The 22103-nt window shown below is 44.5% G+C and overlaps 1 protein-coding gene across 3 annotated transcripts; it reads right to left on the reverse strand.

The window, feature by feature from the left end:
• Positions 1-1219: 1219 nt before the first annotated feature.
• On the reverse strand, positions 1220-18765 carry LOC135378953 (uncharacterized). Of its 3 annotated transcripts, XM_064612139.1 has the most exons (11): positions 18454-18763; positions 18229-18390; positions 17930-18110; positions 17751-17861; positions 13962-14098; positions 13759-13859; positions 11651-11783; positions 6632-6808; positions 2689-3047; positions 1558-1611; positions 1220-1445 (listed from the first exon to the last, which is right to left on the reverse strand). In XM_064612139.1, the coding sequence occupies exons 1-7, from the start codon at positions 18654-18656 to the stop codon at positions 11695-11697; spliced, it is 984 nt and encodes a 327-aa protein (XP_064468209.1). In that variant the 5' UTR covers positions 18657-18763; the 3' UTR covers positions 1220-1445; positions 1558-1611; positions 2689-3047; positions 6632-6808; positions 11651-11694. The 3 variants fall into 3 exon arrangements, with proteins under 3 accessions (XP_064468209.1, XP_064468208.1, XP_064468207.1); XM_064612138.1 differs by lacking the exon at positions 2689-3047 and having other exon boundaries at positions 6632-6805; positions 18454-18765; XM_064612137.1 differs by lacking the exon at positions 2689-3047.
• Between the last annotated feature and the right edge of the window lie 3338 nt (positions 18766-22103).

The raw sequence follows: 22103 nt of genomic DNA on the forward strand, positions 1-22103 counted from the left end.
TATACACACAATCCCAACTCGGAAATACTGTTCCATTTGCTCGATAGTACTCAGTTAAGCGAATTTTCGATTTATAAATCCATCGATTTATGAACGATTTTTCGGAGAACCGAGGGTGTTCATAAATCGAGGGTTGACTGTATATCCATGTGTGAAAACACGTTTGTATATGTGAGTGCATGCAAGCGTGCATGTCACAGTTGGTTTTGTATCGCAGACACAGCGATCTCCTAACATCTTTCCGTTAGCAGCTGCTACTGCAAAACTAGCAGTTTTCCATCTCTGCCCCTGACCATCCAATGTGATCTCATCAAGGTCACGCTGTACACATTGAGGAGGGATGTTCGTGTGCAGGGGAAATGCATCACTGTACACTAGGCGATACGTAGTTATTCAATTCCTTTGGCCTTTTCTTTTTCCACCATTCAACCATTGATTAAACATACCGTATTTTCTCGCATATAATACGAGTTTTTTTTCCGAAAAATGGACCCCCAAAATGCGGACTCGTATTATACGCGAGTTCGTATTATTTGCGGGTTGTATGAGCCACGGCGACGAGCCCCGCTCCTCTCTTGAAAGAGTGTACGTTTCCCCTCTCCCCTTGGCTCTCCTGGTCATGCGCGCGCACCCACGTGATTTCATCTCACCCGCCAACTTTCCGAAAGTAACCGCGCGCGCGCGGGCATGGCTCCACGCCGGGCTTCGTACACGGCCAAGTACAAACGGGAAGTTGTACTGGCGGCCGAAGCGTCTAGTAATATGTCTGCTGCACGAAAGTTTGGGATTAACGAAGCCAACATTAGTGTTTGGCGTAGTCAGCGGGCGTCGTTGTTTCAGTGCTCAGCAACACGGAAAGCGTTTCGTGGCCCGAAGAAGGGACATCATCCGGAGATCGAGAAGCAACTCATCGAGTACTTTAAAGACCTTCGGTCGCGGCACATCGCCGTAACCGGGCAAGCAATTCGAGTGAAGGCAGTGCAGCTCGCCAGAAACGACGGCATCGCAACGAACGGCGGGTGAAACTGAAATGTCGTATTATACGGCAGTCAGAAAACTTTTTTTTGATAGGAGTCTATAAATTGCACCTCGTATTATACCAGAGTTCGTATTATATGCGAGAAAATACGGTATTCTCCCCTTTTCGACATGTTTGGTTTCATAATGCTTATCGCGCATCCTCAGATAAAACTACCATTGCACAGAAACTTTAGTGACATGCTAGATGTCAAAGCTGTTTAATGATGAAAGATGGGTCACTGAAAAGGTTAGCCGGCTGTAGGACTCGAACCCACATCTTCTGGATTTAATGCTGTTTAATGTTTAATGCTTAGGTGCTTCGTCTTGATGGAGTCTCTCAACAACTGACACGTCAACGGACGATCCTGCAACCTTCAGATGCTCCAGTCCACATTCCAGGTGTCACATGCAGAGACTTCTGTTGACTGAAATGTATGTAAAGGAAAAGATTTACCAATAATCTGCAGCTGATTCTGAATTTAGGACTATCAGTAACCAAGCTTGGCAGTTTGAAGCAAAAGTCTGGTTTGAACGCACCGATATTTCGAAGAGGGCCTGTTCTTCAGAGGAGTACAAGGGCTTCCGATGAACCTGGTAGGAGAATAGAAGAACAGTCCATGTTCCAAATATCAGCAGCACACAACACGAGGCCTTTATCTACACCCTTAACTAGCGCTTGAAATTTTCGGTAAATATATTTTCCCCCAATTCGGGGGAGAAAATCGAGAAAATCAACATGTGCTCTCAATTCATGTGAATTTTTCTCTCGCAAATGTAGCTCTGTCGCTAGCTGCTGCCACTAGAACTGGGAATCCAGTAGAGGCCACTTCTGCAGTCCCAGGATTTCGGGAATTTTTCCTGCTATTCCCGGGATGGGATTCCAGGATTTACGTAAAACTGAAATAGCATGCATGCACATGCCTTTATGTCGTAATTTTGATGATTCCTGTGTGTGTCTGGCATGCCTCTCGTCAGGTGTTTAATATGCAACACTTTTTATACAAAAACTGACCTGTAAGACCTGATTTATGTTCAACTAAAATGGAAGGCTTTTTTTTATTTGCAGTTGTCACGCGTAACGACCATCGATTTATTTCACGCTGTTACTGAATATGAATAGACCCTGATGTTTTAGGGTTAAACCCGATTTTTCCCCGAATTTGCACCCCGAATTGAGGTTCACCTATCTAGGGTTAAACCCGATTTCTACCTGCAAAACTGCACCTAGGATAGGCACCTCAAAGCATCGACATACTAGTTTCTCACAAAATATGAGACTGCCCCTTACTTCTGGCACTCTGGATAAACGGTACAGTGAACGTTTATTCTACAATAATGCCCGATTTCTCCCCGAACTTGGTCTGATGGTAATTTTTCTGCCCGAATGTGCGTGAATTTTCGACATCAATTTATTGACCCGATTTCTTCCCCTTGAATTTGGAAAAATATAAAACCCGAAAACTTGAGGGTCTGAATATGAAACAAAGATTCGACTTTCAAAACTGAATCACTGAACTATCAAGACTTGCCAAACAACTGCATTTCAATACCCCCAGCTGCTTAGAGGAGCATGGAAAGTGGAGACAAAAAGTTCTTCTTTGACCATGTTCAAATGTGTCACTGCTGTACTATGTTTTCACACACTAAATACTGTCTTAGCAAACGTACTGTGGCTAAGGCAGATGTTTCATTCCCCCGCTCATGCGGAGCTCTCATGACAGGCCAAGAGAAGGCGAGTCACGATGTGATGATCCATTCATAGGAAAGATCTCGGTGTGACGTCAGCTGGGATCGGCCGTCGACACGGCAGGTCGGAGCGTTGTCTGCTACGTAATTTCCCGGTGTTTCTTCTGACAGACGCTTCTCCCGATAAGGTTACATGGAGTCCGAACCGGTCGATCTCTCTTGTGCAGCAGCTCAGGTTTTTGTGCAGATGCCCATTCTTTGCCATTTGCATTGGCTGTTCGCATCAGGTGAATTTAGCGACAGGGCGAGACATCGTTTCAGACAGATATGGAAGTCAGCACCTACGGATTTCAAGATGCTCGCTGGTGACTCATAATCAGTCTCAGAGAAATGTAGACTGCATATTCGGAGATCAGTGCCAGGTTGAACATCTCACGATGAATCAAGGCAAGCCACTTACCTCTAGTGGCTCATTTGTTGGAACCTGATGCTTGCGAAAAATGTGTGCCGTTTTGTTGGTTTGTTTTTCTTTTTTTTTCTTTTTCGTTTGCGCAGCCTGGTGTCTACCAAATTGCTGCCTTCAAATTCCCTGACTTTTCCAGGTTTTCACTGACTATTTCAAGCCAATTCCCTGACAAAAACAAAACGGGAATTTGGTGCCTGCTCCTACCTTTTGATACAGATCCCTCATAAAACTGACCATTTATTAAGTATTAGTGAGGCTGCCCTACTTTTCTGCCTCAGAGCTTGTCGTATTGGCAAACTGCTACTCGCGGTAACGTTGCTGCGGCATCACTGCTCAACCACCGGTCGGCACTCGCGATTCGCTGCGCATCATCACGGCACTTGTCTGTAATTTTCCCGGACTTGAGCTGCTTTTTGGCCAAATTCCCTGACAATCCCCTGACTTTTCCAGTCACATCAAAATTCCCTGACAATTCCCTGTTTTCCAGGTTTTCCAGGTTGGTAGACACCCTGCTCGAACTCCACACTGCATCACTTTAGGCCTCCTCAATAAAGTACTCGTGTGCAACACACATATAGGGGCAAGTACCGTAATTTCACACGTATTAGCCCCAGCTTATGCGGAATCTTTTTCTTTCGCCTGCGTTCTGCGGCTTATCCGCCGATGCAGCTTATCTGATGATTATTTTCCGGGGTATTTTCCCCCATACCCCGGTTTTATCGAAAGGGCCCACACAGTGTCTCAGGAACAGTCTCTCCTTCTCACCAATGCACGAACAATGCATAACAGGGGTGCCTTCCCATTCGAGTAGACTGACCTTCCTGGTACCTATCATTAGAGCCTAAAGTTTTCGGGAAATATATTTTTCTAAATTCGGGGGGTAAAAATCGGGTAAATAAACTTGTGCACTAAATTCATGTGAAATCGGGTGAAAAAACTTCTAGTATGCTAAATTCGGGGTGAAATCGGGCTCAGTTACTCAACCAGCTGTAGCGGTATGGTACAAATGGTGATGTAACTGAATTTTTTTGCCAAACAAGTAAATTAATGCATTCCTACAGACATCCCAGTGAGGGCAATTTGCCAGGTAAAAATCGGGTTTCACCCTAAAGAGGCAACCTTCAATTCGGGGTGCAAATTCGGGGAAGAATCGGGTAAAACCCTAAAACTTCAGGCTTAACCTACCATGTCATCGGGAAGACCACTGACCCGAGGGTCCACACAAGGGCACAATCCGATCTTCGTAGAACACTACAACCGCGCTAGTACCAGGATCACATCTATAATTCCCGTATTATAGATGATCCCGATCCCAGAACTGATTTTATATCTGCACCACTGGTTTACTCCAAAAATCAGTCGCGTCGTATTGCCTGCGGCTCATCAGCCGGCAATTCTCCAAAATGTTCCTAAAAACGTGTCCTTCGGCTTATACGCATGAAATTACAGTATACGGGTTCTACCTCGATTAAATGTAACAGAAATGAGAGACGCATCAAACCGCAAAGAGCCACATTGAACACCGCCACATACGAGATGTCGTACGCAATTATGATAAAAGAACCATAAAACAACCATTTTAGCGTGCCATCAGTAACCAGATACCATTTTCAAAACGTTACTTTTCCTGTTTAACATCCTAGAAGGAATAGCAGTCAGCAGGTATAGGACGTCGCTCTGTCGAGAGCGGACCAATTCTTTGTAGGCAGTGAGGCGCATTGCCGGTACGACGTCACTGGACCGGAGGAGTGGCCAGGAGGTGGAGTCCGGAAATGTCCTGCCGTGGCAGCGTTTTTTACAATTAAACTGCCTCATAGTTGAACTTTCCTGATTCGAGATATTTTCTGCGTATGCTTTCCATTGGCGACTTCACGAAACAAGAGTGGTTTTTAGACAGCTCGAATACCTTTTCCATGCTCCTTTAATGCCGAGGAAAAGTCGAAAAGTTTGGTTTCCAAAAACACTTGTTTATTCTTCCTTGTTTTTGCTGCTGTTCACGTGCAAGCCTCTGTAACGGCAGTTTGACGACACCGATAGACCTCTCAAACGATGAAAGCAACACATGACGCTCCGAAAGCCTGCCTACCGGCACCACACAGAAAAATGAAGTCAGATGCATACGCTCTTAGACTGCTTAAGAGGCAGCTAAGGACATAGAATTGTCATTCTAAATGTGTGCTAGAAATTAAGTAACTCACAACTCTTCCACTGTTCTGTAGCCCTTCATATGAAAGGCAGCCATGCATGACACCCTCAAAGGGGAGTAGGCATTGAATAGAAGGAACAGAAAGGTAACACGGTAGGCTTATATTTTGAGAAAATTTTTTTGGCCAGTTTTTTACTTTTATACGAAGGTTACCAAATTAACAGTGTACCCCTGCCTGATAGCCGGAGTTTAAGTTATTTGACTACGCTTGGAAGTGTCATTTTATGCGAGATGGCCCTGTGCCTCGAATAGGGGTCACTTTTTTTCAGTGTACAGTCGCCGACCGTTAATTCGGACCCTAATAATTCAGACTTTTCAATAGTTCAGACAAAATCTTGGACTCAGTCAATAGACCACATAGAACCAATGCATTTCAGCTTCCAATAATTCGGACTGTTTTCGGGGCCACGGCTCAATAATTCAGACGGATTTTGGCCGACTTTCCCTACCTTTTGTGAAAATCCACGCTCCTAAATTCAAAATCGGAACCTCGAGCTTCCGACTCCCGCTCGCCGCCGGGCTGCCCCTCCAGTAGCTTCCTCGGAGCGCCGCCTGCGGGGAGGAGAAGCGCGCGCCCGCGCAAAGCTCGCGTTCATGTGATCGACGTTGCTGTTTAGACGCGCACTTCGGATGCGACAATCGAAACTGTGGAAATGTCTTCACAAACGTCGTCACCGATGATATCGTCACCGAAGTTCTGAACCTGCCTGCGGATGAATCGGACAACGACGAGGACGACGACGAGAACGTCGGTGAACCTCTGTCTACTGCGCAGACCTTCGTGGCCATCGATACGCTCGGACGAGTTTATTCCGACAGTGTGACATTATGAGAAATGCAGCATGACGTTCTGTCTCGTGCGCGCGCTGCTAGGCAGACGCGTATCGACACTTTCTTCCGTCCCGTGTAAATTTTTTGTAAAAACGCCAGTGTGAGAGTGGATTTTTATGATTAACTACAAATTCGGACTGCTCGATAATTCGGACAAATCCAGTGACCACTAGAAGTCCGAATTAACGGTCGGTGACTGTATACATGACTAAAATGGTCAGCATGTTGAAACCATGGTACTTACATGGTTCCCTTGGGATTGTTGGTACAAACAATCACAATTATCAAATATAAAAGTGATAATGCTCTTGACAAGTGCACAAAACCATTCAGCGTTTGTACCTCTGCCAAGAATTTTAGCCATTTTATATTTCGTAATCTTGGTATTTACAATATTTGGAAGAAAAACAAGAAGAGAGTACCTTCTCGAGCTCCAATGGTCCACCTTCGGAACCTTACAGCGTCCTCCAGATACCGAAGTCGGCAAAACGCCCAGGGGAATGCAACATGCCATCTCCAGCAAGGCACGGTGGTTTTGTGGGAGAGCTGTTCAGACACAGTCACCAGCTTTGGCTGCCAGAAAACTTGAACCTTGTCTGCTACACAAACACATAGACAATGTCTCATTACCACTAACCTGTGCATTAAAAGGCATTACATCAGGCAGACTTGCTTCAGGCAGGTCATGCTTGAAGCGTACACACAATTAAAGCAGAATCTAAGCACACTAATGCACATCACTGTTACAGGGCAGTAGTATACCGTAGAAACCCTTATTTATCGCACACCCCTAATTTTCTATCAAGCTACAAACTTTAGCATCTCGATTTCATGAAGCTCAGTGGCCGCGAACGTGTGTGTTGTGCCCGATTCGAAAAAGGTCATTTAAATTATTCTTTAAGTTTAATTTAAATTCTTTCAATTAAATTCATATTGTTTAAATTAGAGGGGCCTGCATGATTCTTCCTCAGTTACCAAATTTTCTTTTTTTTTTAAATCCTGTGTTCCAAAGTCGGGTGTCATCTTAGATTCAAATATCCACGACACATCGAGGTCAGGGAAGACGCGGGAGCGGGGTGACCAATAGTACAGCGCGACCGATACCAGGTGTTGTGGTTGGGTGATTTCATCTCAGTTCAGGCAAGCCCGTCAGTCGAGGTCCTTCGATTTTGTTACACATTTTTTTTGTTGTGAAAGCCACATCTTTGTGATGAACATTGGCACAAATTTCGGACTTCAAATCGGAGCGGATGCTGGGAAAAAAATTTAAAGCGCGCACCACGGTGCACCATCAGCGAGCACTCAGGCCAAAGTTCGAGACAACCCTATGCGCCCTACGTTCAAGTGACGGGGACGACATTTTTTTCTACTCGTTCTCTACATACTGGACTGTAACTCTGTGGCATAGCCCGATACCTACTGCCGCCTGTTCGCTCGAGAAAAACAACGCAAAAAGCCGTGAAGCGCATTTTTGCGTGAATTTTGTAGCCTTCCTGTCAGGGACGTGGACGTTAGGCCGAAGTGATTTTTACAGTGAAAGATAGCCCATTAAGTGCTCTTTCTAACGGTATGCTGTTAAAGATTGTGGATGATAAAGCTAAGGCGGTATGAGGGAGCAAACCGGGATCACCCTCGAAAAATACGCCGACTTCACGGATTAATTTCTCGAAAACCCCACGCTTTATTTTCTCGAAAAAAATATTATTTGTTCATCATTCTATTGCCTTTCAAGTGGTATAAATTTTGTAGGGACTAAAAACATATGAGAACGCATTACGTCACACCGCATGGAGTGGACAAGTAGTATACCACGCCGGTCGTAGACGCTGTGTTACATTTCCGAAGCGAAACAATGGACGAAGATTCGAGATCAGATTACTCAGACACAGATGAAAAGAAACAACGGTCATCTGCTTCCCTGAGAGTCAGAAAACAGCCCAGGAATGGTGTGGCTAATGGACGGTGATGTTGGCTGAGCAGAGAAATGGTGCTCGGTGGCAGCAATTTCCAAAGTCGTTTTTATGACCCCACCTTTGTTTTCACGTGAGATATTTCACAACTGTGCTCAGTTCGTGTAAATGATTGTTGGAATACCGCAAGCTTGAAATCCATTTTGTTCCGAACTCTGCCTTCAACACAGCAACAACCTGGTCGCATAAAAAAATTTGTGTTGAAATAACTGGCTTGTGTTACTGTGCTCACACAGTTCATCACCTGTCATGTCGTAGTCGGTGAAACACAGGGGGTCACAGCCAGACAGTGTCGGAACAGTATGGCACGCAATGATTACAACCAAAGTTGCCTCCCCCCACCCCCCACCCAGAAATGCATATGATTTTCTTGTATGACTGTGTTGGTGTGTTTTTTATAAGCAGAATTTCTGCCAGCATTTCGACCGATGATAGTTATAGGGAGCGTGCAACAAACTGGTGGCGCCGCGATGCGGCCTCCGGAGAAAGTACCTTGCGTGATAGCCGCCGGGTAGCCAGCTTTGTTTACATGTGCACGTTTTCACGCTTCTGATTCGGTGAGCCGTGGGGGCGTACACCTTTCGGTAGCAATTTGAATAAATGACAATTTCATTTACCACCACTTTTTACACCCTTTATTAGACGCCATGTTGACCTCGGTTGCAACATGGAAGTTACCCCTCTCTTCACGCCCTTTTTTCTTTCTTCTCCCTAATTTGAATGGGGAATGCATCGGAAAGTACAACAAGAGGAAACAAGAAACTGGAGTTATGAGGTTATCGCTTTGTTTTGCACGGTGTCGCTTCGTATTTTACACTTTGCCCCATCCTTGTTTCTTTCTACTTCTTCTCCTTGGAATATGTAGTAACCAACACGCGTCTTGGATATAACATGCTGTGTTTCATCCTTCCTTTTTTTTCTTTGTTGTAATAAATATATCCCCCCGTACGTGTGAATTGCATATTCTGCGAATCCATGTAGCCAGCTAGTGCGTCAAGTGCGGGTGTCCTTCAAGTGCGGGTGTAGCATGTCAAGTGTGGGTGTCCTTTTTGCCACACTGGAACTGTTGCATCACTAACAGTGCCAGCACCTAAAAGAACTCTTCATTAGGGACCTGATGTTTCATTTCTCGTGATTTCTATGCTTCCAATACCACCGAGGGCACTAGACTGGCAGCGAATAGTGTTTGTGACTCGCATTCTGCCATTGCATAAGGTGTGCACAACATATTCTATTTCTTTCGTTCTAGTTTTAATTAAACTGAATGAGGACCTGCAAAATGATCAATGATTTACAGTTGCCACTTTCATGACGGTGAAACGCCACTGCATCGTGATACTGATTGACGTGTTTCATCGCCAGTGCCCTGAGCCGATATTGCTCCCGGTAATCTGGTTGACGAGAACGGAAGTTCTACTTTGTCCAAAAGGTTTAGTTTTAGTATTTACGCACCAACCATTTCACAGCTGTCGTGCCGCAAGCCTCGACGGTGGTAGCCGAGGTAAAAACTCATATAATTTCTGTTTTGAGGATCTCTTTAGCGTTATTGTATCTGAAGATACCGGAAAAACTGCAGTACAAGTTTAGACAATAAGTTGAGACCTCACGTGATTTTTTTGTATGGATAAAACGGACGCACAATGTAGATTTCAGTGACGAAGCTGTGCGTGTGTGCAAAGAGGACGAAAGGAATACAAGACTCAGTCAAAAACATATTACAAGTGGCTGGAATCAGAGAAATAAACGTACATAGCCTTCACTAGCAAGCCAGGATTTTGTGAGGCGTCAAATAACCATCCTCTCAACGTACCACTTACAGGTGTTTTGGACAGACAGACGCGAGTGGCTGTTCTCCTTCCGCACTTTTAGATACATTATAAATACGGTGGTTGCTTATGTGCAGTTTGTCTCCATTCTCTTCGTTAGCGCCCCAGAAAGGTTCCACATTATTTGCACTTCGAAAATTAGCCCTTCTAATTATGCCGGTCGCCACACAAGCTAGGCACTGTAAAGCAGTAGAGCTGCAATCTCAGAAAAAATTATCTGTTTGAGAGCCTAAGCCCTCTGTACCCTTGTGTCACAATTTCTGTCCCAATTACACTCTGTTCTTTTAGAAAATTACAATTGAGAATTATGGGCAACACTGTGTCAAAGTTGCCACCAACTGCGCATCACTCATCAAACACAGCAGGAAAACTACATTGCATGCACATAACACTGTCTAAAACTAAAGAAGTCGGCTATGTAGTCACCATGATCAGGAAGCCAGTATGAAACAAATCACTGTTGCTTGCAAAACTGAGAATTCTTCCCCAGCAGGAGCCCTGAGCAGTTTTACTGCAATTTTACTTGCAAATTAAAAATATTTAGCATTCCCTGTCACATGTACAGGGTGTTTATTATTATACTGTACAGAATTTTTATTAAAAAGCTACGAGAGCAGCACAGATGTCATTTGCATTGTTGTCTCATATATACGTATTCAAACTCAAACTCACTAGTTTTTGCAGTTGAGTTCTACGACCATCCTCTCGAAGAAAGTATGCAACCACAAGATAACTAACTGCCTACAATTAATTAATTCATTCATTCATTCATTCATTAGGTGATTTCGGGCAAAAGCAAGGTAACAGAATGAGAGGCAATTCTCTTTGAAAGTCATTCCACATCTAACAAATCCTGAAACACGCACGTGTGTTAACACAAACATACTCAAATTTTGTTATGCAAATGAGCCAAAACCAAAAGTGCGGCAACCAGGAACTCATGGAACACAGTGCTCATTTCCCGTCAGAGGGCCACGTGATTTGGAGCGGCAGAGATGATTGTCGATCTGCTGGCAAGATAAGCCACTTTCCAGCCTAGATAAGCCTCCGTCGGCGTAGATGATGCACTCTTGAGGCTCGCGGTTTTTGGTTTCAACTCATTTGAATATCTAAATTTGGGGTTGGCTATTTCACAGCATGCACTCTTTTCTGGACTTTAGAACAGCACTCAATGAGGATTGTCTTCCATTCTGCTATCTCGTCATTGTCCAAAATTCTTTAATTAGAGAGCTAGTTCGTGGATTTTAGGTAATTAGTCACCCTGCAACTACACACTCTCTTTCAGAGGATGTCCACCTGGCCGTATGTCTCAACTGCAAAGACAACATCTGTGCTATTCTCATAGCTTTTTTTTTATAAAAGTTCTGCAAAAGATAGAAATAAATACCCTGTGAAACTTGCAGAGCCGAGCTTACAAGCAACAAGCTCTAGTGGTTGCGTCATGACCCTCGAAGTGCAGAATTTATGTTGATTGCAAGCTACTATATACCACAAAAATCTCACAGAAAAATGTCAAAATTGTTCACCATAGTGGACTGAATAAATAAGACAAAATATTTAATAATTTTGCTTCCAATTTCTGTTTCTGCTTTATAATACCTCTAGTTGATTTGCAAAAATGTTGTTACAAAATTTAGTTACAAACCCTTGAAGCGCCTGTACGTGAACCCGGGAGATCACTGTACTTGATCACGTGGGGTCGTCGCCCGGCAGTTTTTGCATGTCAACGGGACAAACCTGAACAGCACGGTGGCTCACGCCAGGCAGAGTTTGCGTACCTGCAACCGTAAAAGCACTCATGTACCGTAATCGTAATAATACTCACGTAAAAATGCTCATGATGGTACAAATCCAGAATTTTCCAAACCCAAGGAAGATTCTGCAAAACCATGTATCTTTCGGAGCCTTTCTTAAAAAAGAAAAAAAAAGGAGTTGAAAAAGCAGGGGAAAAAGAACTCTTGTACTGAAAAGTATTTTGAAGCAGCATTTGATATCTTTATTTAAAGGGACCATGAAATGATTTTCGAGAATTCCGAGTACTCTGCAGGAAACCGTTCTCATGATCCATCACTATCGTACACACACCGACTTTTAACCGTATTCGGTACAACGGGGGCGCAGTTATCAGACAAAAATAGCAGGGCGTGACCGCTGGATATATTCCTTTGAAGTGGGCTTACGTCATCGCCATCCAATCCTCTCAGCCAACTGTGAACGACGAGGAAGACACACCCCGCCAGACCACATGGATGCATGGTTTCGGTTTGGACAACAACGACGTCGTATATCTCCCGCCAAAATCACTTGAAATATGGCGAAAGGCAAATTATCAGCAATTGAGGAAGAGGTTATGCGACACATATAGCGTCTATGGATCGTTCAGTATGCAGCAGCTCGTAAAATGTCACCGACGAAGGTATGTTCTGATGAAGAAGAAGTTCAAACAGGAAAACGTGCTCCGGTAACCATGCTGACAGTCAACGGCTATATTACTTTTCTAGTAGGATTCTGTGTCAACGGTTAGTTACATTCTTGTCTCCAAGTCAAATTAAAACATGTTTCATGACGAAGTATGCAAGATTGTTTGAAAATTTTGCACTTTGCTCGCAAAGGCCCGTCCGCGAATCGGCAACATGTTCTGTGTATGATGTCACAGCCAGTTCGCCTCTGAGGCGGGCCGTAGCAGCTGCCGTTCACGCCTGTGGTAAATATAGAATATTTTTGCTATTTGTACGATTTTCAACTTCATATTTCACAGAGTGAATTCTCTAGTACAGGGGAACTAATTAAAAATGATCGTGGGCTTGTCAAATATTCTTTCATGGTCCCTTTAATGAAAAACAAGTAAAATAATAATTTACTTCCAGGAGAAAATGTATCCATATGCTTCTTGTTAAACGTAATTTATACTTAACAAGTTGTTCACTGACTACAGAAAATACATAACTCTGAAGTCTGAATTCTTTCCGTAAAACCAAGAAACAATCAAAAGCAAAAACGTGTTACTTTTAAACTTGTTATGCCGATGCTTTATGCTGAGATTTTGGCACGCCCCGGGACAGCCGACCAATCAGGCTTTCAGCAGACTCTGGAGACGAAAAATTTCAAAAAGAAGCGAGTGTGGTTGGTGGTTTTCGAAAGATTCGATTCGCTGTTTTGGGCACTGGGATTCAGATTCCCGAATCTCTCCAATCCCTGCATAGGATTCAGCTGGCCCATCCCTACTGAGGAAGGGGAGTACCATCCCTAGCATCCCTACTAAATTCCTAAATATCCCTACCTTTTCGGGTTAAATGCCTTTCTCAGATTCGAGAGGGCAAAAAATCGGGTGCTATCTTTAAATCTGCAATTCGGGGAGGAATCGGGCAATAAATGTGCCTTTGGGTGTTAACAGGTGTTTTTGTTTCTCCTCTTGTCTATTAAGTCCTTTCCTAATCTTTTTTCTTTTCTTTTCTTTTCTTGTGGGTGATCTACCAGTGCTAATCCACGAAGGCATAGACAATGCTGACACAGGGGTGTATCTCTGGGAACGTAAGTGACCCATTCTTATGTGCGTTACACGTGGTGACCTTTGCTCCTCTTCAGTGGAAACGTCACTCGAGGATTTCATAGTGAATGGAATACGGGGAGAAGTCGTGTTTTAACCCGAATTGGTCGGAGGTCAGTTTGGGGGCAATAACCGGGCGAAATCGGGGGATTCACCCGAAAAACTCACTCCTAAATGTACTCTATCTCTACGGTAACGCCACTTACCCACAGCCACTCCTCTTATTCTGGCCTGAAGTTTTTTGTGCCTCTTTGGGTGAACTTCTGCTTGGCAAGCCAAACTGAACCGAGCAGGGAGTGAAGCATATCTGGGTGGTCCATCATGACAACATAAATTACATAGAAGACATATGAAAGAAATATTATTCAACTGTTATTACTATTATTCAATTGGGACTTAAGTTACAAACCGGATGATTAAAGGTGGCCTTGCTCCAGCACCAAAGGGGGCACTCCACACACTGTACGTCTCTGCTGCCTGCGAGATGTCAGCATGGGATGGCGACGACGAATCTGCACATCTGCTCGCGCATGTAGACGCGTCAAACTGCGAACATGAATGCACCAACTTGAGTTGAGCAGGGCTATAATTAAGAGTAAATAATGATGACGACTAGGGATGTGCCAACCGAGTCCGCGAGTCCTAGGCAGGGATTTGAGATTCGGGAATCCGAATCCCAGTGCCCAAAACGATGAATGGAACTTTTCGAATCCGCTGACCACGTTTGTTCGTTTTTTTTATATTTTATTGTTTTTTTTTAGTTGACACCTCCGGAGTCCGCCAAGAGCCTCATTGGCCAACGGGTGTTTTCTTGTTTCTCTGTTTACATTGCTCTGGACTGAAAGAGTTCAGGCAGTAAGTGTTACATTACAAGTTAAAAAGTAATATGGTTTTGATTGTTGCTTTCTGCTATATGCAAATAATTCAAACTCAAGAGCTTATATATTTCTTGTTGTCTGTGAGCCATATGTTAAATACCTATATATAGGTATGTTTTCTGCCGAAATTGAACTACTATTATTTATTTTTTCATTAAAAATTTTTTTATCATATTCAGCTTCGGAACACTCTCCAGAAGCATTTTTTGCTGTTTGCTTTTTGCTTTTTAAACTATGTTAAAGGGAAGATTTGAGGTTAGGAAGATTTGTGGATTCGCAGAACCTTCCTTGGATTCGGATTCGCAAAAATCTGGATGCATCCCATCTCTAATGACGATTCAGCATTCTACATTACAAGACAACTTCAATGATCAGCAATTACACGGTGGTGGCTCTGAGGACTAATTTGGCAACTCGAGAGATCCTTAATAAAGGGACACTTGAGTGCAAAAATAGACAGCATTAGTAGACGATTGCCAACGTCTATCTACTGCACCTACCGAAACCAATAGCAGTGTGCACGACTCAGAATCTTATCAGTTGATAACGTGCAATAGACACAGTACTTCGAGAGCCACACTATCAACTGTCTACTAACGTCACCAATATCTCCACGCGGAATAAAAGACACCATTACCGTGACAGAAATATTCATTCTAGCAGCACAAAATGAAACAGATCAGAAAGACTAGATGACACATCTGCTGTGAGTGCAGTGCGGTGACATAATCAGACCCCCTAACACCCCAAAAAAAATTTTGGTGACACCCTGTATCTGCAAAACGTGTGCACCCGCTACAGGGGGCGGGGCTTGTTATTTCAACTGTAATGACATGTTGGCAGCATGACAGCCAGAAATCTGTGTTGTGTTCTGAGTGTGGGACGGCGACGGGGGGTTCTGCGAGGACCTTACGTGGGGAGGTGTTTCCCTCTCCCAAATGCACTACCAAATGTATGATTTTGCGGGAGCTTAAGCACACTAAACCCACCCACCCCTGGCTACGCCCCTGCTGGGTTGGCACTCCCCTGTTTTAGCTCTCGAGAAACAGCAGGCGACAGCGTCCCTGACACATCGACCGGACATACAAACTTTTTGTTGTTGTTGTTCCAGCACTGGAAGAGAGAGGCTTACTTGATATTTCCGTCCCTCAGCTGCTGTGAAACTGGAACCACAAGCCGGCAGCTCCGTTCGCGGGTTCGGAGTCGGCACACTACCCTTTTTCAACATGCGCGTGCTCTTGCCAAGCCCGAACTCCTGCTTCAGCCTCATGCTTATGTCGTAGCAATATGGCGCAAAGTGGTTGGAACACACGAATGACGAATCTTTCGGTAACCAGTCACTCCTCCCTACGGCGGCAATCCACTGCTGTCTCAACGCAGGGTCCTCGGGAAATGCGTGATAGCCCACATCGCGATTGATCTTCCACGAATTATCGCACATGCAACAACACTTGCCCCGCTTCCATTTGCCTCGATTCATGCTGGCCTAATAACAACGACGTAAAATCTGCAAACGCTAACAACATCCGAAAGTTGTCGGAATCACAAAATGAAAACAAGCAATCGCCACATATGCAGGCGGCTCGGCTCGGCTAGGGGCGCGATGGATGGATACGGCTCTCTGAGTGTACTGTGGATTTTTCCCTTTAGAACGAGCGATAGCTTACGCCACCTTCATAAACAGGTCTCTAGGGAAGTAACAGGCAAAAATGGAAAAAGTCTAGCACTCGCGCAAGTGAACAAGACAAGCATTTAAAGAGATAGAAACATTCAAATAATTTATTTTACTAAAAACGGACGGAGTTTTTCGCACCGAGTCCGGAGCTGCACCTGGTTCTACAACTTACGTCTGTTCCTATGCAAGTCGTAGTCATTAGTTTCATACGACCAAATTTAATCGGTTTTCAGTATTCAGTAGCGCTTCAGTGTTCGTCTTTAACATTTTGAAAACCCAGAGGTACACCAGAGGTGAAGGCACAGGGATAAACAGGCGGTAGCTTGCCCCCACCTAGGACGTTTATATACACGGTCTATAATTTTTCTAAAAAAGGCTAAGAGAGCAGCACAGATCTCGTTTTTGTAGTTCAGTTATACGCACGTACATCCTCTGGAGGAGAGTGTGGAACTACAAGATGACTAATTACCTGAAACCCGTTGATGAACGCTGTAATTAGGGAATTTGGGGCAAAAGCGAGATCGCAAAACAGGAGACAATCCTCGTTGAAAGCCATTCTATATTTTTAAAATCCAGAAAAGAGTGTGCGCTGTGAAATATCCATCCCTACATTTTGGTATGCAAATGAGTCCTGTATTTAGACACAAAAAACACAGGGTGCAAGTACACCCTTTTTTTATGTGCTCCGAGCAGAGCAAGAGTCGGGCGGGTGTGCGTCATCGAACCAGAAACCGATCGACCAGGGAGAACCACGGAGAAAAGAAAATCCCGTAGGCAACCAATTGAGAACGACAATGTGCTTGTGCAGCACCTACCGCTGTGTCGTCTGCTTCCAGTTAGTGCTCGTCGCAGTGCGCTGTTTATCACTTTGTAACAAAATCCGCAGACTGCATGCGTCCCATGGGCAGTCACGCAGGCACTTACGGATATACTCTCCAGTCATTCCATGTCATATGCATGCTGTACACACGTTACCTGAAGGAGCACAGGGTCTGTGTGAAAGCCTATGTCACATAAAGTCGTTCAATGTGTTTCATTCACAGCAATTTTTTTTTTTACACCAGGGGCAAAATCTAAAAACTTATGACTAGTTCCACAATCCGATTTGGGTGATAAGGTGGTTAGAAGAAAGCCATTTCGAAATTTCAAAATACCCACCATCTTCTAGCTCGGGAATTGCGGGAAAGATCTGCGCGCTCACCCTCCATGCTCAGAGCGAAACGAGCTGCCTCGGATATGACTCTGAGCAAATATCCAAACACAGAGCGCGCGGATCTGAACCAATCCTCCTACGCCTTCGAGCTACCCCCGTGATGACATATCTGCCCTGAACACCTCCAAACGAATGCATATAAACACGTACCCCTAGCCTGGCTACTGCTGGCTGGATATGGATGGAAGAGAGGACACGGCCACAAACATACAAGAACTGTCGGTTTGACAACACGATAGCACGAGACCAAATTAAATCCAGGAACGCGGGTAAGCGCATTACCGTTACACTACCAAGTTTTTGTGGATGTAGAGGATGCCGTCGACAAACTCCTCCCAATCCTTACCCCTCTCACCAAGCTTTGCGAACGTGTTTGTGAAATGCGTGAGGGGTCAGGAGCAATTTCAACTACACCCGTGCATGTGTACGCACCTTTTCAACCTGCTCCGCGTGGTTCACTTGACACGCAGCATTCACACCATCAGTGGCACTCAGCAGGATCTTCAACTGGCCGACATGCATTGAGCCATCAGTCTCGGTTCCCTGAGAAAAATATGCATAAACAATGCTGCATCTTAAAATATTTTGTTTGTGGAATGGCAGCAGCTTACCACATCTTGGTGCGTTGGCAGCTTTGAGGCATCTAGGGCAACATTTCCAAGCACGTCCAGTTCCCCATCAGGTATCTCATGCAGCGGAGGTTCTGATATTGCAGATGGTCCCGGCTGCTCCATTTTTTCGCTGCTCATTTGCACAGCGCCGTGTCGGGCTTTGCTTTGGCGTCCGAAGTGCCTGATATCGTACAAAGATATTCGTCAGAATAACTGTTGTGCTGGTCGCATGATTTTGTATAATCCGTGCCCCTCCCCACCACCCCGTCATTTTTAGTTGCAGGTACAGTTCAAACTACCTCTTGTGTCTTTCGGCGCCGGGCACATTCCTGCTGTAGACACAGGGGAAGATCATAGGCACGTACGAAGGATCGCCTTCGACGTTACTCACACGATTGTTGACAAAGTGCGCACTGCAGATTTTTGACCTCTTCGTCGGCTGCCAAGAAGAACCGTCGGGGCTGAAAGAAAAGCGCGGCACGGTAAACAGCATGTCAGACGTATTTCGGCGCTCGAATGCTTACTTTTCCCGACGAACAGCTGAAATCCAGGCTTCCCTCCGTGCCGTTTCGTACCATTTTCCAGGGAAGGAGTGGAACGTTACGGAAGGACAGCTACCCCTCGTGTTCTCCACGCTGTTGTGGCAGTTAACTACACAACAATAAATAGTACCGGTTTTTCGTTTTTTCAGCGGGAAGCTTCCTGTGTCGCCGTCCATCCTTCGCATGTAGCACGCCCTGCACGCCTGCTTACCGGCATCGAATGATAATAATAAATGATACGAGAGATATATTCCTGCTCGTCTCGCCAGGGGAGAGATCGGCGTTTACGTCCGCCCGCGAAACTTTACTTTTTAAAACTGCTAAATGGTGGCGCAAGCTACCGCTCGTTCAAAAGGAAAAGCGCCGTAGTATCATCCATCCGCAATCCATCCATCCGAAGAGAAACACTCCTGAATTGCAAAATGTTCACAAACAGTCTCTGTGAAAAAAGTACAGACCGAATTTGACATAAAACTGAAATCATAATTTCTTTTCTGCTCTATGCAAATCAATCGAATATGAATGCAGAATGCACGAGTTTCGATTTCGGCAGCCACCACAAGTTGACTTCACCTCACACTACAAAGCATTAGGTCAAACACGCTTTACAGGACATTCGCAATTTGCGACCAGCAAAATGCAGATTCTTTCAGATAAACAAGAAAGACGAACTTCATATCCGCACCAATTTCAGTTTTCACGGTAACGTCAGCTAGCGGTATCGCACGCCCGGCCCGTCATTAAGGTCAGGGGCGGATCTAGGATTTTCCCGAGGGTGTGGGGTCCACTATGTACAAGTGCCAGGTGCATGCTGGGATTGGCCCATTGAACCATATGTTCAAGTCTCCTGGACCCCTCCCCCCCCCTCCCCCTAGATTCGCGCCTGCGTAAGGTCGTCCGACCGAAATAGATATGTGGTTAAAATAATTATAAATGCTAAAATTCAATTGCGCGGTTATCCCAGGAATAACAAGAAAGCACGCAGCAGAGCTCGCTTAGCTTCGATTTGCATTACGAGTACCGTTTCATGATAAAGCATGCGAACTAAAATCCCAGCTTAAAAATGATTCATCCCATGCAAAGATGTGTAGCTGCTTCTTCCAGTTTGTAATTTCTGCTTCGAGCAACCAAAAGATTAATTTGAAGTCAGATTACCAACCACCAGAAAATAATGTGGTCTAAAATGCAGAACACTACCAGCAGACGTGCGGTCCAGATTTTTGCAACAAAATTTTCAAGATGTTGCACTGTTCCTCCTGAAGTTGGCCAAGGGTGCACATACAAACAACCCAGAGTTTCACTCGTTCTGGGAGTCAGTCTTCCAGGGGCTTGTCCAGATCCGTGTACCACACATAGGTGCAAATGCTCCACAACGCTCGCAAACAGATTTACAAAAAGACAACCATGACTGACTGTGCCTCTTGGGATTCTCTATATTCACCAAAGTATGTTTCCTGCCTCCATAAGTATTTTTTTCATTTCCAGGTACACTTTAAAAAAAATCATTCGTTGTACCTATTTCGGAAGAATGAAACGTATAAATGCTTGTCGGAGCCTGACTTGCTCATTATGGGAAATATGTTGTCTTTGAAGTCGCTAGAAATAAAATTGAGACATTCATGGGGTTTAAAGGTTTAAACAAACTTTGACGATGACAGTGAAGACAACACTAGAAGAGCATGATGGTTGTAGTCACGCATATTTAAAGAACACAAGACACAGGTCTGTGTTGTTCATACTTGTGTGTCATCTCATTTTTATACAGGGCGTTTGTTTTTATTAGTTAATTTTAGTTAGTTAATTAATTAGGTAATTAGTTTATTAGTTAATTTGTTTATTTAAAAAAATCCTGGCAGACGACCTGTTGCAAGGCGTAAGTAAGTACTGGACGACTAACTAGATAACATATTCCTTAATTAACTTTACTAATTACAGTCATGTCTCGATTATCCGAACACTTGGGCCCTTTTCGTCCAGGTAACGCATTTCCTGATAACTGAACCAAGCCAACTTCCGGGGAAACCCGAACAATTTTGAGAGACCCGTTTATAGCTCCAGAGGAAGAGGACAGGGAAAAAAACAGTTACTTCCAAAATTCGTGCGAAGTGAAATTAGTAGGCGCGCGTGCGACAGAATTTTTGTCACAGCCACGGCACCGGCTGCGTCACCCTGCTGTTCAAAGGAGGGTAATGTTTGAGAAAGCTGGTCCTGTGCACGTTTCCGTCTTTTTTGCAAATGTCTTTGGCACACGTGGATTTCTTGCACACGGTGGATACAGGGCACGTTTTTCCGCTTATCGCCTGCTATCTCTACCATGTGCGCGGTGCCCGCTTACACCAAAGGGAGAGACCCCTGAAGTAAGGGCAGTCAAGCAGTACAGAATGTCCCAGTGAGACGCCCCAGCACATGCCAGGGACAGAGTATGTTAACCATAGATTGAGAAGTTACTCGTCAAACTCATTACAAGTTAAGTTACCGTGTGCAAAGTGTAACTAAGTTAAATAACGAAGTTCTTCAGTGTGAAATATAACTCACAGTTACTGAGTTACTTAACAAAAAGAACGAGTTACTTCCAAGTTACTTCGGCCACAAAATAGCATTACGCAGGTGCAGGTGCGCGTGAGCAGTTGAGTTAGACCTCGAGTTGCCTGCGGAGGAGTGCGACACGCTTAGATAGTTTTCGTTTATGTCGAACAATAGACCTCTCCCTGTTTGTAAACAAATGGACATCATAGTGTTTGACAGCGCCAAAATTTGGTAGAACTCAACTACGCTCGAAGCTAGAGGCGAACAAGGTCGTGCCCGAAATCCACGGTCTTGAGGGGATTGCGGTCCTACTTTTCTTTCAATGGGAGGCAGCGAACAAGTGCCCATTCGTGGAACCCAGCCCTCTCATTCCGATTTGTTTTGGTTTCAGTCTGTCTACCAACGTCATGATGACGTTTCTCTGGTAGAGGTCTATTCGAACGCTTTGCATCTTACTCCCTGTGGGCGCACAATGGCTCAGCTTCATTTCAATGGCAATAGTTCTTACTTCCTCAATAAAATACTGTCATTGATTGAATATCACGTTTTATGGTAAAAAATGCCATGGAGGAACCGGAGAGAAAGCAAGAAAATATGTGGACGTGAGTGAAAAGCGAGCTAAAAGTAACTTGGAAGTTAATTTAGGTTACTTTGGCAAAGTTACCTGAAAAAGGAACGAGTTCCTCTAAAAGTTACCAGGCCGCAAAAGTACCGAGTTCAGTTGCAAGTTACCAAAAAAAGGAACTTAGTTACAGTAACGAGTTACCTCGAACTCTGATGTTAACACCCTTCCGGATAAGTGAATCTAGGTCCCGGATGATTGGTCCCCGTACTTGCTGTCCGGATACGGATAACAAATTCCAGATAATAGAGACAAAATCCAATTTGGTGGCATGTTCATTCCCGGTAACGTAGTCCTGACAACGAGTTTTCCGGATATTTGAACTCCGTACAAGCGAGACATGACTGAATCAAATAAATTAATGAACCAGGTTGTGAGGTGCATGTGCTTCGAAAATTATGTGGTCAGACTTCAATGTGCGAACGTAGGATAGCAGAAAACCTTCGAGTTCATCGGGATTTTGAATTAAAGGTGTTGCGACGCT

Source organism: Ornithodoros turicata, chromosome 1 (assembly GCF_037126465.1).
Source record: "Ornithodoros turicata isolate Travis chromosome 1, ASM3712646v1, whole genome shotgun sequence".
Classification (NCBI taxonomy): Eukaryota; Metazoa; Arthropoda; class Arachnida; order Ixodida; family Argasidae; genus Ornithodoros; species Ornithodoros turicata.

Coding starts and splice junctions, on each gene's coding strand:
- LOC135378953 (XM_064612138.1), bottom strand. CDS start 18,656: ATGCGAAGGATGGACGGCGACACAGGAAGCTTCCCGCTGAAAAAACGA. Junction 18,391..18,453: donor TCAGCTGTTCGTCGGGAAAA/GTAAGCATTCGA, acceptor CTTTTCTTTCAG/CCCCGACGGTTCTTCTTGGC. Junction 18,111..18,228: donor GGCGCCGAAAGACACAAGAG/GTAGTTTGAACT, acceptor GTACGATATCAG/GCACTTCGGACGCCAAAGCA.